This window comes from Microtus pennsylvanicus, chromosome 4, assembly GCF_037038515.1.
Source record: "Microtus pennsylvanicus isolate mMicPen1 chromosome 4, mMicPen1.hap1, whole genome shotgun sequence".
Lineage (NCBI taxonomy): Eukaryota > Metazoa > Chordata > Mammalia > Rodentia > Cricetidae > Microtus > Microtus pennsylvanicus.
In genome coordinates, this window is record NC_134582.1 from 21,910,416 (window position 1) to 21,926,447 (window position 16,032).

Sequence of the window (16,032 nt, forward strand, 5' to 3'; positions counted from 1 at the left end):
TAAACCTCTTCATATGTATATAGCTTAGGCACAAGAGCATAAATGTAAAATCTGCTATTTTCTACCTACACTGTTCATAAAAATTAGATTTCAATAGGGTATCTGGAGCATTTTTTAGGAATACTCTTATGAACAAAATATATCTTTGAATTGACTGCCATTACAAACAAGAGGCTTTATGTGGACTTAACAATTGTAACAGAGATTTTGGAGTTGATGATTAAATAGAGTAGCTTCCTACCTAAGGGAGTTAGGTTTTCATTAACAGCATTGGCTTGGTGATCATATTCACAGAACTATAACAATAGGAGGAATAACTCATATACTGAACAGAAACGTAAGATTTCCAATCCAAATCATGAAGAAGAAAAACCAGTAAGTTATAAACCAAATTTGATGAATATCAAGTACTTTTCCTAACTCAGGAACACTGAAATGAACCACAATTTATGTAAAAAGTTGCAGTTAGGTAATTGCTATAGGTTAGCTTCTTTAGGAAAGAGATTTAATACTAGAATTATAATAGCCCGGTAAAATAAGAAACAGTCCTGTGTACCTCACGCATCACTGAGTGGTAGGCTGGTTGGTACTGAAGAATATCACTGATACACAGTAGCAGTTACAAATGCAAGAGGAAGGGGTCTGGAAACTGGCCCTATAGACTACCATTGAAGGACAGCAAGAAGACCTAGTGGGGAACCTCACTTTCTTCCTCTGGAGGTTCAGGACTTCTGGGTAATGAAAATTATTTGTTGAATAAAAGGTATCAGGTTTGTAATGAAGAATTTTTATTCTTTCAAATTTAACAATAATCTCTTTTAAAATGATAAACAGTGTAAGAAATAAAAATCAGCTACTTCCAAGATACCATACTGACCTAAGAATAAAGCCTCATCCTTCATTGCCAATCTGGCAACTTTGACAAAGTCGTCGCTCTTCTATATACAGGGCTGAACAATGTTTCTAAGTTAGTAAACTGTTTTATGTCAAAGCTTTCCCAGGTCTTTCCACCTCTAACACAAACAAAGGAACTTCTTACTTATTCCATCCTTAACTGGATCTAGTGGTCTAAACTACTTTATACGCTCATGTTTGTTGTATGGGAAGGTAGATATAAAATAGTGGCCTGTGTTTAAAATTAATTATCACCTTTTAACTACAGGAGGACTTTACAAGAAGGACTACAGAATGCATTACTACAAGGGAAAGTTTATGTGGAACTAAACAGATATTCTTGAAATTTCTTTTAAGTGATAATACACACACTGAAAAACAAAGATGTAGGGGACACAGAGAACCCCTGCAGCGAAATCAAATTCTCTTGAGTCCTTATAAATTAGATTTACTTCATGCAATTCACTAATTATTTTAAGACTATCACTAATTAAAAAAGAAAACTCGATTGATTTTCATACTATCTCAGTTAGTATTATCCTTTCTACAACAGTCCACAAGGAGAAAATATGCTTGGATTTATGATTATTTTCATTTCAAATAATTGCTAGCTTTCATTTGTGATTAAAAATTTAAATTAAGGGTTCAAACCTTTATGCCTGACAACTGATTTTCATCCAAGAAATTATGCTTCAGTCGTGCTAGCAAGTATAACTACCAAGTATCAGGGAAGACTCTTCAAAACACAACATACATTTGAAAACCTGTTCCTCCACGTTAACATGCCTTGCAGAGTAGAAGTATTACTCATGGCTGTGACATGAAGCCTGTGAGTTATGAGACACTGTTGTCATTCCTTTTGTGAATTATGACTTTTTGTCATATGGGTTTGATATCAATTATAAGGGTACTTCACCTAACATACAGATATATAATAGCGTGCCTCGATGAAATGCAATTCATTCTTATCTTAGAGGCATTATCACGCAGCTCACAAAGGACCAAGCTTAAGTTCATCTTGAAGGTTATTCACTTACAGGGAAAGAGTATTTTTCCCTTTAAGTGTTGCTCCTATATTCTTATTAAATTAAGAATGTCTGTGGGTTACCAAACTCAACAAAGGGAGTATATATGATTAAATGTACAAGTCAATCTTGTTTAAGCACTAGTGTGCTTATTCGTATAGTTTCATATTTATACAAAATAATTTTCTCTATTGAGTATCTGTGTTTATTAAACAGGAAGTCTTTTCTTTAAATTTAAAATATTTCTCATACTATATAATAAGGTAAACTCGATTATATTAAAGTGAAAAACTAAAATTTCTGTATCACACAAAAAGAAAATACATACCACGATATTTGCATTTTTCCTATTGTATGTTTTTAAAAAATAAAAATACAGGAGAACTAGTTTCAGGCAAATTCCTTCCAATCAAAAGTCTACAATATAGAGACAAGCATCCTACATTCAAATCTTAATTTCACCTTTTCTACTGCAATCAACTGTTCATTTTCTTCTACTATAAAGTGAAATGATAATGAAGATGTATCACATGAGCCGTTATAAGGGTTTTAAGAAGTCTAGACCACAGTCTGATATATATTAGGTATTAAATAAGCACTGGTGTGTTATGTTGTTATTAAGTCCCCATTTTAAAATGCATCAATATATGTGAGTTCGCTAAGATAACATTAATTACTACATATACTGGCCTAATACCTTTTAGAAGTGTTACAGCCAAATATCCTATACATGTACACTTAAAAATAACAGTGCTCTGTTTAGAAAATATCATTAAGAAAGATCTGGTGCCAAGGCAACCGTTGATTAAAGCAATTCATGATCCAGATCCTCTGATGCTTTATGATATTTAATTCACTTAAATGTACAAACACATTCTTGGGTAAAATACATCAATAATAAGTCAATTGTTCATTTATAATAGCATAAGATTTGTACAATGAGACACAGAACATATAAATGGCATTTAATAGCCATCCTTTCTCCTGGCTCACCCTTGTCTTTGTCTCTCAGACGTTTTCTCAAGCAAGCATTCTCAGGCCACTCTTTCAGAAAAATAACCCCAAATATCTGCATGTGATGAGTTACAGGCTTCAGCAGACAACAGAAATCACGTTTTCATAATGTTCCTAAGTGGAAGTACCCACTCACAGATGTACACTGGCATCTCACACACTCATCAGGCTTCCTGTAAAAGCTACGTTCTTCCTGGAGCCGTCCACTTTCTGGAGCCACACACCTCTTCCCACTACACAAACCACCTTGCTTCTGCAGTTGGCCTCCAATCCCCACATTAGACACCGGCTACTCTACTAACCTCTGGCTCCAAGAAAGCAACAAGAGAGTTTGTCTTTCTCCACCCAATGGCCATGTGGCAGTTACCATAGCAAAGGATGAGAGCATACAGAGTAGAGGGGAAGAGACAGCAAGTAAGCAGGGACTCACAGGCTGTCGTGAAAGCAGAACTGGCATCTCCACTGCAGACCACGTGGCAAGAGGACACTTGGAAATGTTTCTGATTCAGAACCTACAGTAGGGGCTCCACTTTCTACCCACATTAAGTTATAATGCACATAGACTCCAATCTTTTCCTGTTTTTTTTTCAATTAAATCCTGTATATCACACGCTATTCCTAATTTTGAAAACATGTCTTCCAAGAGGAGAAGACATACCATGAATGAAAGTCAACTGTGACTAGTTCAATAGAGCTATCTATATTCTTATGTGTGTTCAATAGAGCTATCTATATTCTTATGTGTGTCTCCAGCCTATTTCTTTATAGCAAGAGAGTGTCAGGAAATAGCCCATGATCCCTCACTATTTTTTTCAAACACTTTTTGAGTCATCAAACAGCAATTAAGAAGAAGGGAGTTAGTTAAAAGAGACATATGCCATGTAAGTAAAGGAAGAATACAGTGTCTATGAAGTTATTAAATACATAGCAAATGATAAGTGCTACCTGAAATAGAGGAAGCCTACAGATTCATTAATTCAATTAGTTAGTTATTAAACAATTGATTAAGGAGATGTCACATAACTAGGCATTGAGGTCATGGCATGTAACGCAAACAGGTTAAAATACATGCCTGTAAATGAGCCTCATAGGAAGTGACATGCTTAAACATAAACAGTGCATATTATTCTGCAAGGGTACAGGAAGCAGCGGAAGAGACTGTGGAACAGAGATTGAGAAGGACTGCATTAAGATGGCCGTGACTTAAGAGGGACTTAAAAGGAATCCTGGAACATCACCACCATATGGGAGAGGATAGCAGCCAGGCAGAGGGACTCAGGCAAAGAATGAACTGAGGTCACTCTGGGGGAAATAAAGTCTTGCAGTAGCTGATGGCTCTGGAGATGAGGGGAATCCATGAAGGGTCTAAATACCTAAGAAAAGACTTTGGAATCTCTGCTATACGAAGTGGACAGTTAGTTATTAGCAATTAATAAGAGCTCAAAGTGATGACAGGCTACTGAAATTCTCAGGATACTAGATGACTTCTATTGGAAAAGGGCAAGAGATAGAGTCAGGAAGGTAGCTGTAGAACAGAACAATATAAATAATTAAACGAAACAAAACAAAGAGTTTAGGCCTAGGATGCTTCTAAGGAATGAAATATTTAGGAGGAACATTTTACATAAATTAGTACCAACTACAGTTGGGCACTGTTGGAGATGACTAATTATGCCATTAGTGATGGCATTCAATTGAACATAAGTAGAAAAGGGGGGGTATGCTTTAGGAAGAAATAGCAAGCAGTTTCTTTTGGGCAAGGCTTTAGGTACCAGACATGGATTAGACTAGGCATGGAGCTTGCAGATGCAGATTTGTGCATCATTACTATATAACTGGAAGTTGAAATTTTAAAATTAAATAAGTGTCAAAAAACAGATATATGAGAAAAGAAGTCAGCTTCACATAACAGAATACTTGCTATGCTTTTGTCAGAATTTGTCAAATACCATGTTTAGAAACACTGTGTTTCCTCACTAATATACAACCAAGGCTGAACATTAAAAAAAATACTTTAATTTACATTTTCTTCCTCGAGTTAAAAAGTAAAACATAGAAAGAAAAATAATTAAGAAATTCTACTCAGAAAACTATAAAATCGCTACTTTTGTTGGTATCTGTTCTCAGAACACTTCATGGTTAATAACTAACAGCCTTAGTAACCTGCATAAGAGCTTGAACATGATATGTCTGTAGTATGGTAGCATTCTAAGTCAAAGAATGGGTAACAGCAGTTTACAAGGATTTAATCCTCACTCCTCATCAAGGAAACTTGTCTTTGTAAGAGAAGAAGACCATTACAGAAAACCACAACCAATCAAAATGCAGACTGGGAAAGCCAGTCTCAATGGATACATTTACAGAACACTACTTGACCTAAAGCTTAGGAAAAATTATGGAAGAGGGGGCAGAAAATTGTGAGAATGATAGGAATGGGAAATTTGTTGGGAGATTGTCTTTCCTAATATTGTCAGAAGCTCCACCCATAAACCCTTGCCAACATGGCTTCCTAAACATGACCTGAACAAGGATAATGCCAATAGGCGTGCCAAAGTGGGCAGGAGGTGGGGAGGGGCAGAGCATGAGGTCTCAACACTACACAAATACTACAGAAACTAAGGAATGGTCAGAGTGGGAGAAATGCTCTTCTCTGGAGGAGAGCACACTAGTTGGTTATCCTAAACCATACGATCACCCTGAAAACACACAAATCATCTTTTACAGATGGAGCAGGTTATATTTAGGGAGATATAGACATATATCTACCTCTAATAACAATTAATGAAAAAACAGAGGCCATAAATTGGAAAGAGAGAACAGAAAGACATATGGGAAGGTTCAGAGGGAGGAAAGGGAAAGGAGAAAGGAAGTAATTATATTGTGATCTCTAAAGTAAAAGGAAAAAGCAGGATGCAAGGTTAAGAACTGAAAGGAAAACGCTGTTTACAGGAAGTCACACACATCCGTGTGTGAGCCTTGCACTCCTCTTTCCACTGCCAATTATAAGTTTAAAAATGACAAAGGCAAAGGCCACAGGTATAACTCCCCCTAATTACAAAGTCTCTTTTCATGCTAGGAAAGCAATTTTGATCTCTGAATAAATAATGCACCTTTTTTTTCTAATGAAGCCTATCTAGACTTTAACATGGCAAATTTCCCATCTTTTAGTCAGAAAAAATGTAAGAATATGTCATGAATAGGGCCTTTAGAAAGTAGTCAAATGAGCAAATCAATATTTAGTCTCAGACCAGACATTCTTTCAAGCTTTATCTTAACAGACATGTTGAGACTTTAATACATGAATATTTGTTAAGGTGTCGGGTTTATAGTGACAACTTCAGAACAGCAGGCAGAACAATGAGCTTTCAATTTAACGTGTATATAATAAAAAAAAAGGCTGTAGCAACAACAAAAAATGTTTCTATTTGCAATCTTATAACAGTAGTCCTAAGTAATGCTGGGAATTTTAAAGAAGAAATGTGTGATGCCCCACCCCTACCAAAGCAGAGAGTATTTTGGCCTCACTTTGATTTTCTTATGGTGCTGGGAACTAAACCTGCACCTTTCAACATGCTGGGCAAGAACTCTACCATCGAGCTACATCACCAGGCCTTGCTTGTCTACCTTAATTATGAACACTGAGACAGGAAACTACCACACTGCTCATCTAATTCTGTAAGCATAGTGATAGGCTGTGATATCATCTTACTTTTTTAAAAAAGAAAAAATCCTCCAAAATCATTCCCTGAGAATGTAAGACATATAGGCTCGTAATTTGAAATCATGTGGGGCTCACGTAATGCTCTAAAGCTATTAGCAGTCAAGCACAAGGCCATGCAAATGTCCTCTGTGCAAGCTTGTTTCCTTGTTCACAGACCTAGTAAGAGTCATGTCCAATTCTTTATACATAAAGACTTTTAGCACAGTGATGCATCCCACTCTTCTCCACCTTTTCTCTTCTGTAGCGTATCTCAGCCTACAAGGTATACATTTAACTATTATTTTTACTGTCTGTTTCCACTACTAAAACGTACATTCCATGAGTTAATATATTGTGGCCTATTTTATCAATGACATATTTTAAAGAACACCAACACTAGTGTGAGCCAAAGTTATATACACAAAATTAATAAGACTGCCAGAGATTATTCAAAATAGAGCAAATATAGAAATACTACCTTTAATCATTGCTAGGTCTTTTTATGAAATCATAAAGAGACTCTTCTACCCAAATCAACACATAAGGCTGTATGACACCAGGTATTAATTACTTAAGTCTGTCATAAAGAAATGACTGGGTTTTTTTTTTAAAGAAAAAGGTAAAATAAAAATCTCTGATGTCATACCAAGAAAAAGGACTTTGATTCAATAATTAAAATGACATATATGCAAACTTATAGAAATATACATTACTTTATCAAAAATGGATTTCCTCCCAGATATACAAACTAAGTAAAACAAACATTAGTAAATAATTAGGCCTAAAATATATAGTTAAAAATGCAACTGAGATGGAGAGGTAGGCACAGACAGGTGCTCACAGCACTAGATTCACAGCAATAGAAAACCACGCAAGCAGCACTTGCATGTCAGTAATGGGGAGGGAGATACTTGTCTCTGAGGTGGGAACTAATAGCAGTCAGTTATAATTTTACAAAAAAAACCCCTAAAATGTACAAAGTTAATAGGCCCATTCCGATGTGTTTCTCACAGATGCTTGCTTCCATTTTGAGCAGCTGAACCTGTGAACAATCTTACCTGACAACGTTGGTGACTTTTGACACTTTCTCACTATTAAATGTTCGATTGTGTTCTGGTTATATTAAATAAGAGAGAAGACATTAAAGACAAATACAGCAATTTCCTTAAAGGGATACATGTGGGTTATTAACAAAGCCCTTCTAAAATATTTTTAGTTTGAAATTTTAAACAACTCATCACCCCATTCTCACTTAGAATGCCAGCTTTTCCATGAAGATACGGGATAAAGGAAAAGGATGCCACACAGAACGCATACTCAAGAATCAATCCTGCTTCATCTAAATTTTTTTCTATGGAGGTCAGTTAATGAGCTCTCTCTTATTAGTACAATAATGTCATATAAAATCATAATAATGCAACCTTTAAAAAAACTATAGTGATAAAATGACTCCTAGAGATATTCTCTAGACTGCCTTGCTCAGCCATCACCAGAGACGCCTCCTCCTGCAGTAGATGGCAACCAAATACAGAGACCACAGCCAGCATTATAAAAAGAACAAGAAACTTTGGAACCCCTGAATGGGTTGTCTCCATCAAATCCCTCCCCTCAGAGCTCAGGGAACCCCATGGAAGAAGAGGTGGAGAAAGCTAAAGAGACAGAAGGAATGGAGGACACCAGGAGAATAAGGTCCTCTAAATGAACATGATCAAAGCTCATATGAATAATAATAAACAAAACACACACATTATTAACAATATTGATTACATAGTATATCTACATAATATATACAGAGTATATATACATAGGTTATAATTCTAAGAAAAAGTATATGAACAAAAACAAACATACAGGTATAAAACAATTTAATCCAGAAATTGTAAATAATCTGGACATAATATTAATATTATATTATTGGGGAAAAAGATCTCAGATCTTAAATAAGCAGAATATTGGAAACACTGAGGTATTCTTTGAGAAAGAACATTTCCTATGTATACTATATGACATGAAACTCATAGAAAGTAAGATTTAATATTTATTATATAAAATGCTGACCTACCAAAATAAATGTGATCTATAACTTGAAGCACGTAATTAAAGGATGGTAAGTAAATCTGGGGTGTTCACGCGCACACAGCACCACACTGCAGCGCTGATCAATGGGTATCAGGTTGAAAAAGAAAGGTAGAAATAGCAGCAGCATATTGTTTAAACGACATGGTAAAGGTTTAAATCGTCTCAATCGGGACTCAATTTTTTTCCTTCCAGTTTTTCCAGCTGTTCTCTTCCAATTAAGTACTCTTCATTTCAAATACACTTAATTAGTTCCATTGATCAAAGCCCACACTTAGGAGGCTTTCTCCTGGCTGCCTCATGTCTGCAAGGAAACCACCAACAAAAGGAGCTGGATTCAGCTAAAATGTCTTAAGACATCACTCATCCCTCAGACATTCTCAGCCAAAATTATCATTTCAGAAACAATCATCCTTCCTTTAGCAAAAACAGGAAACTACATTTTGTATTTCAACTGGTAAATGGTCAAATTGCTTCTAAGAAAAGTATCAGATAACAACAAAAATAAAAATTAAACAGCTATCCACATTAACATAAATCCAACTCATTTTGTTGTGATATAATTTCTAGTTATTTTATGAAGAGATATTATTAACAATTGACTTAAAATAACCAAAACAAATGAATTGCATATTTTCCCCACAGGTTCTGGCAAAGCTGGCAGCCTTTCTTCCACTCTGCAGTGCTGGGACTCAACAATACTGCCCATCCCAAAATAAGACCGTGCTCAAAATGGGTTTTTCTTGATGCAGCTACCGTATTTTCCATAACGCAATTTATATAGGATTCTAGTCAATAAAAAGAAATATGGTTTTCTTCTAAACTGTCACAAAAATCTATATCACAGCTTAATCAAGCCGCACAGTCTAAAGGCAACCTGAACAATCAAGAGACGGCAGCGCGCTCACTGCTCTGACAACATGTTAACGAAGGCTTTTTTTTTGGTTATTTAAAGACTTTGGATATTGAACAATCTTGCTGCTAGTACCCATGGCATGAAGCGAATAAATCAACTGACAGAAGCCATTCGTCACACACATTTAGCCAAATTAAACAGATTAAAATACATGGTAGGCAGAATGAATTAATTCTCCAAATGAGACTTACATTAAAACGACATTAAACTTGAAAGGACACAATTGTGAGCTATAACACAATCTCATGTGTTTGTAATTGCATACTCTAAATTTTCAATTAATTTCTTAATGTTTACTTGAGTGCTCACAATGATCTTTATTCTGAATGTTCACCGATCTGTTTTACTACTGCAAAGGCAGACCCTCCTTTATAAGAAATTAAACAACTACTTTTTATAGAGGTCTTTACCTGTCTAGGGAATTAAGATAAAATACATCCATAGCACTGTTTAAAAAAAATAAAAACAGGAGCTAAAATGTATCTTCTTAAGAAACATCTACAAAGGAAAGATATGTTTTAGTAGTTATTGAAACAAATTGTACTAATTGTTAAATGGCAAAAGACTTCAGAAAATGTGGAGGTCCCTAAGCAGACATATTTAAATTAGATGCTATCCTCACCAGAAAACTTACATGTTAAAAAATAAACAAACAAACAAACAAAAGGCTGGTCATCCATTCCAAGTGTATAAGATACCCAAGATTATATACATACAGGTAACATTATACAGACTGAGAAGGTGATAGCTGTATATTTAGGAATATATATGTGTACATGCATGCTTGCATATATGTTACAACAGAGAAAAAGAGGCCATGAATTTGAAAGAGAGAAACTGGGAGAATCGAAGGAAGGAAGACAAAAAGGGAAAATGTTACAATTATAACTTCAAAAAGTAAAAATTATTATATTAAAAAATGTAACAACGAAACCACATCATCTCCTACTTAGGAAAAATGTATTCAAAGTCACTGCCTAAGAGTACAGTTCTTAGACATAAGTTTTGCAGTTATCTAAAGAAATCATTGAGCTCTTTCACCTTCTTCCCAGTGGGAAGAAGTCAAAGAAAGGCGTTCAGACGGTAACAGTAATAGACTTGTTACATTGCTAAGAAAGAAAACTCTATTTTTAATTTTTAGTTAAAATTTTTATTCTTTTCTTTGAAGAGAAAAGGGTTTATTTCAGCTCACAGCTTGCAGTCCATCATCTAGGGAAGTTGGAATAAGAACTCAAGGCAGGAACCTGGAGGCAGAAGCTGGCGTAGAAGCCATGGAGAAATGCTGGATGGATGCTACTTTCTGGCTTGCTCATCATGGTTTTCTCATCATGAATTCTTTTTTTAAAACTGTTTTTAATTGATCTAATTTTTTTTTCCTAGTCACCTTCCTTTTTCTCTTCTCTCCAAAATTTTATTCTTAAAGCTTTGTGGACTAAGGGGTGTATATACTGTGTGATTCACTGGGTCATACTATAGCTTCCATGCCAAGACTTTGTTTTATTTTGTTTTGGTTTTGGCAATACTTTTAAATTTTGTTTTATTTTGGTGGGGGAAGTCACAAGGGCAGAGGAAGGAGGCGAGTGGATGGAGAGGAGTATGATCAGGATTCATGACGTGAGACACACAAAGAATTAATAAAGAGCTAACAGAAAAATTGAGTTCTTATTTTCTGGTGATAGTTCTTTTAAAGTTGTGGGCGAATATTCACATTTCATAGAAATTAGAAATTTTGGTCACATTTTTAACTACTTTTAGCCATCTGGTCCTAAACAACAATAACAAAATCTTTAATCTCAATAAAACTATTCAGTATTTTATCCTCAGTACATTCAAAGAAATTGAGCACAATGAATGTAGAGATTCAGCCATTAAAATTAATCAAAATGATACAATGGCAGGCTAAATACGTCATATTTGAGCTTTGCAAAACTTGCTGTGTGTCTGGTTCCATGACAAGTAATACAAGTAAGAGATTCGATGCCCACTCCAAGCTAATACCTTTAAAAAGCAGCACTCAGTTCACTTCCTCGACTGCAGTATAAAGAACATGTGTACTTTTTCTTATGCAGTCTATACTATATATATATTGCCACTACAACTTAATTATTCTTGAATTCAATCTTGTAATTGCAGAGGCTTTCACAGCCTAATGGGCATGTATGTGCCTCTACATGTTCCAAGGCTTTAATAATGATTCTAGCTTCACAATTAAAAGGTTTTCCACAAAATCAAGTCACAGCTCACAGGCTCACTGTCACAGTGACATGTGTCACCCTGGACCAAATCGACAGTTCCACTTCGAGTCTCCAGCCATCCCTCAAAAGATGCAGCCCCAGTCCATGACTTAGCACATGGTAAACCGTGCTTACCAGTAGTGATGTCATCATCCACGAGGTCATGCTCCTCTTCCTGGACTTTGGCTTCCGGTCCTGAGGTATCTGGAGCTGCTGCCATAGTCTGCATGGCTTCTGTAGTGACTCCAGCTAAAACAGGCAAGAGCGACAAGATTTCACTTTACAGAATGGCAGAAACAGAGCGAAACTTGTAAAGCTGCTGTTTACTCCAAAGATAGTCTGACAAAGTATAGCATAGAGATAAATGACTAAAGCACTCATCTTTGTTTATTATTTATATGGAAGGATGTAAGTGGGTATATCCTGTATTTAAGTTTCAACCAACAACTGAGAAAATCAGACCCCAAATGGTGATGTAAATTATATGTTTTTGATTAATTTCACCAAGACTTTGGCTATACTTATGCTAACTTATGCTATCGTATCACCATATCACTTATGTTATCTTATCGTCAAGACTTTTGCTATATTTATGTTAAACAGAATTGCACAGCACTCAGGTGGAAAAAGTACTATGAGAGTGTGTTCATAACATGGGGCTGGCAGGAAGGTGAGCGCAACAGAAGGAGCTGCGCTCTGAGAATTGTACTGCCTCCAAAGAAAAACATGTCCCTCTGTGAAAGAATTAGAAGTAAGGAACATAATTATCATATCAAAAAAGTTTCCATTCTGCTAATTCACACAAATGTCTTTTTCCTGCAAGCTATCTTTACATTTCTGATAAAATATTCTGGTGTCAACTTGCATCTGCCATATTATTTCTAAGTTGGCAATGAGTAACAACAGGCTTCATAGTGCTTTTACATTATTATCACCAGTCCATCATAGCTACTATAGAAGTAGAAATTCAAAACACGTCTTTTAAAGAAGTAATTTAATATTTGTTTAAACAGAAGCCATCCAAATGTTTTACAAACTAAATGCTATATATACCGAAGGGTTTCTTTTCTTCTGAGGTATACTGAGATACACAATTGTTGGGAGCAGTGAGACCCCAGATCCTGAATTTCTTGTAATCCCCTGATCTGAGTGCCTACAGCTGCTCTGAGCACGAGACCTTCAGGAGTTCCTGATGGCAGGAGAGTGGTTTCTGGTGGGTTTGGCTGGGGCGTGGCTATCTCTATATAATCTGCCCCTGAACACAATAAAGGGGGCATTCTTGGGGAACTCAAGGATGACCCGTGTCGCTGTCTCTCTGTCTGTGTGTGTCTGTGTATTTTAACCTCCATCCCCCTTGCCAGAAGCTCGAGAACTGGGTGCCAGCGCACAGAGCGCAGACACGGGGGCGTGGTGTGCTGCACACAATTCCCCAAGCTTACCAAAGGCACCAAGAGAGAAAAAAGCCTTAATCCACTCCCCACCATCAGTGATGTCAATTTGGACCTATCAGTAGGTGACCACAAGACCTAAAGACTGAATGCGGAAAACAGAACTCCCCATGATAGTAGTATCATTTGCTTTAGGGGGTGGGAGGCTGGAGAGGCACAAAGGAGGTAAAGTACTAGGGGACAGAAAAGGGGAATAATAATCTCCAAATGTTCCCCAATGAAAAGAAAATGATGATATTACCACTCTACTGCAATATATTTATTGTTGGGTTCAAAAGATCAATTTTAACATGAAGGAAGGATTTATTAGAAAAGTACTAATTATTTAATCAACACAATCTACTTGGGAAATAATCACAGAGAAGGGGATAGAAAGAAAAGGATAAATACATTCCTAAAGGACATATTGTTCAAATAATTTTTAAAAATCAAAGCTCACTTTTCATATAGTCTAATTAAAATATAACCTTTGAAATCTCATTCTCATTCTTTGCTAACACACAGGAATTCTAAAAATGATCAGAGAAACTAGAATAAAGATATTAAAGAACAATGTGGACAGTAATGATCATTAGTATTTTCCTTTCCTTTGAAATATAGAGATTCGATGAAAGTGAATGTTGAGACTTATAGAAAAGCCATTTATATTCATCCTATTTGAGCAGAGAGACAAATTGCTCAACCTAACACTACTGCTAAGTTCCAAAGCCAGAGCTGAAATGCAGGTTTTCTTATCTGAAACCCCAAGTCATTACATCACAAGCTCTCAACCAGAGAGAGAGAGAGAGAGAGAGAGAAAGGGAGGGGGGCTGTAAATTAGAAGCTAGGCACCCCACATGACAGAGAATATGTAGTAGTTGCCATTATGAATCTAGTCAAATTTATTATCACTTAATATAATTTCTAGATCTATTCATTTCTTTAAAAATTACGTATTTTATTTTCTTACCAGTTTAATAAAATTTCACTGTGTATATGTCTTCTGGGGTACCAAGGACCTGGTGTTGGCATGTACTGGGTGAGGACCTCATGCTAAATGGTATACAGAATCGTCATAGCAAGAGTGTGAAAAGAAAGATCACATGATTGTACAAGAAGACAGAGCAAGCATGGAGTCCCATAAGAACTACCCCAATCACTTTCAGAGACTATCGCCAATAAGTGACCAAATCTCACTGAGCTCTCCCTTTGAGATGCTCCACCACCTCTCAGTATTGCCACACTGAAGATAAAGTTCTTACGTATGAATCAGCAGGAGGAAAGTACAACCCAACTCGAATACATATCTTTTACCAAATCAACTCCAAATGAATTATGGGCTTAAATATAAAATGTAAAACAATTAGAATTTTTAAATTAAAAAATTATTGAATTCTAATGTTAGACTTGACATTAAAACATAATCCATGCAAAGAAATACTGATTAGGTGGTCCTCATCAGGATTAAAATAACTTTTACTCTGCAAAAACCCTATTAAGAGGAAAAAAAGGCAAGGCACAGACCAGAGAAATTTTTTTAAATCACATATCCAACAAGAGACCAGTATCTAGAGTGTATGAGAAACTTCCAGATCTCACCAGTGAGTCATTTGGTGGAATACTATGCAGCAATCCAAGAAGATGGAACTCTTATCAGAGCTGATATTATTATATTATCCTGATATAAAGATATCAGGATAGATGCTGCAACATAAACACTAGAAACTTAAATAAAAGAAATTACCCCATCTTATGACACCAAACAGTCAAGGCAGTGAAATCTAATGAGACAGAAGCAGAGCAGCACATTGGCCTACAGATGAGAGGGGGCAGGGAACCAGGAAAGATGCTGGTGAGTATCGGGCTCACTTTCGAACATTTTTCCAAAGATGACTGTACTGATGGCTGCACAACTGTATGAATGAGCTAAAAGCTCTCTGAATTGTGTCTGCTTGGGGACACTGTAGTAAATAAATTATATCTCACTAAAGCTACCTATACATACTGGGCTTTCTAACATTCTGTACCAAACAAAGCACCCATGCCACTGTGTGTACACTGTGGGTAGTCCCTGATCCCCAAAAGTAGATGAAGAAAAAAAGAACAGGAAAGTATTTATGGAGGAGGAAATAAAATTCCCATGAGAATTTTCTTCTATAAGAAAGACATAACTTTCTCTTGTTTTGTTCTTGTTTTGAGGGAAACACAAAGGCCTCGCACAATCTATGCTGGCCAGGAATTTGCATCACAGCTGAGCATGACCTTGAACTTTTGTTCCTCTTGCCATTACCTCCTGCATGCTAGGACTGCTGACCTAGATGAGCACCCTAACAACTAAATGACATCATCAACCCAAAATTGCATGCATTAAAAAAATATTTAAGCTATGTTCCTGATTTTGCCTTAAGATAAAATTCGATCTTCCATGCTATTTAGTTACCAATTAGTAAAAAAGGAAGAGAACATCTTTTCCAAAAAGCTCTATGTCATAATTCCCATAATACTATGTAATGAGGGCAACCAATTCCCTAAAACTCTTTAAATGTTCTGGAAGAAAGCGAAGGCTAAAAGTGCTAAAGATAGAAAACCAAATCATAACATTCTCAAGTCCTTCAAAAAGCTAATTTTAGCAGTCTATTTTCAGGAAGTAACTTTAAAATTTCAAGCCATATAAAGATCTAATAGCATTTTAAAATAATGCTAAGCACTTTATTCTCTACCTATGAAAGAAGGCATCACAGCATTG

General features: G+C 36.0%; 1 protein-coding gene across 3 annotated transcripts in view; it reads right to left on the reverse strand.

The window, feature by feature from the left end:
• Positions 1 to 16,032, reverse strand: part of Wdr7 (WD repeat domain 7) — a 277,322-nt gene that overhangs the window by 152,362 nt on the left and 108,928 nt on the right. For all 3 annotated transcript variants that reach the window (XM_075968486.1, XM_075968485.1, XM_075968488.1), the window contains one exon: positions 11,995 to 12,108. In XM_075968486.1, coding sequence (XP_075824601.1) covers positions 11,995 to 12,108 — 114 coding nt within the window. The remainder of the gene's footprint in view (positions 1 to 11,994; positions 12,109 to 16,032) is intronic.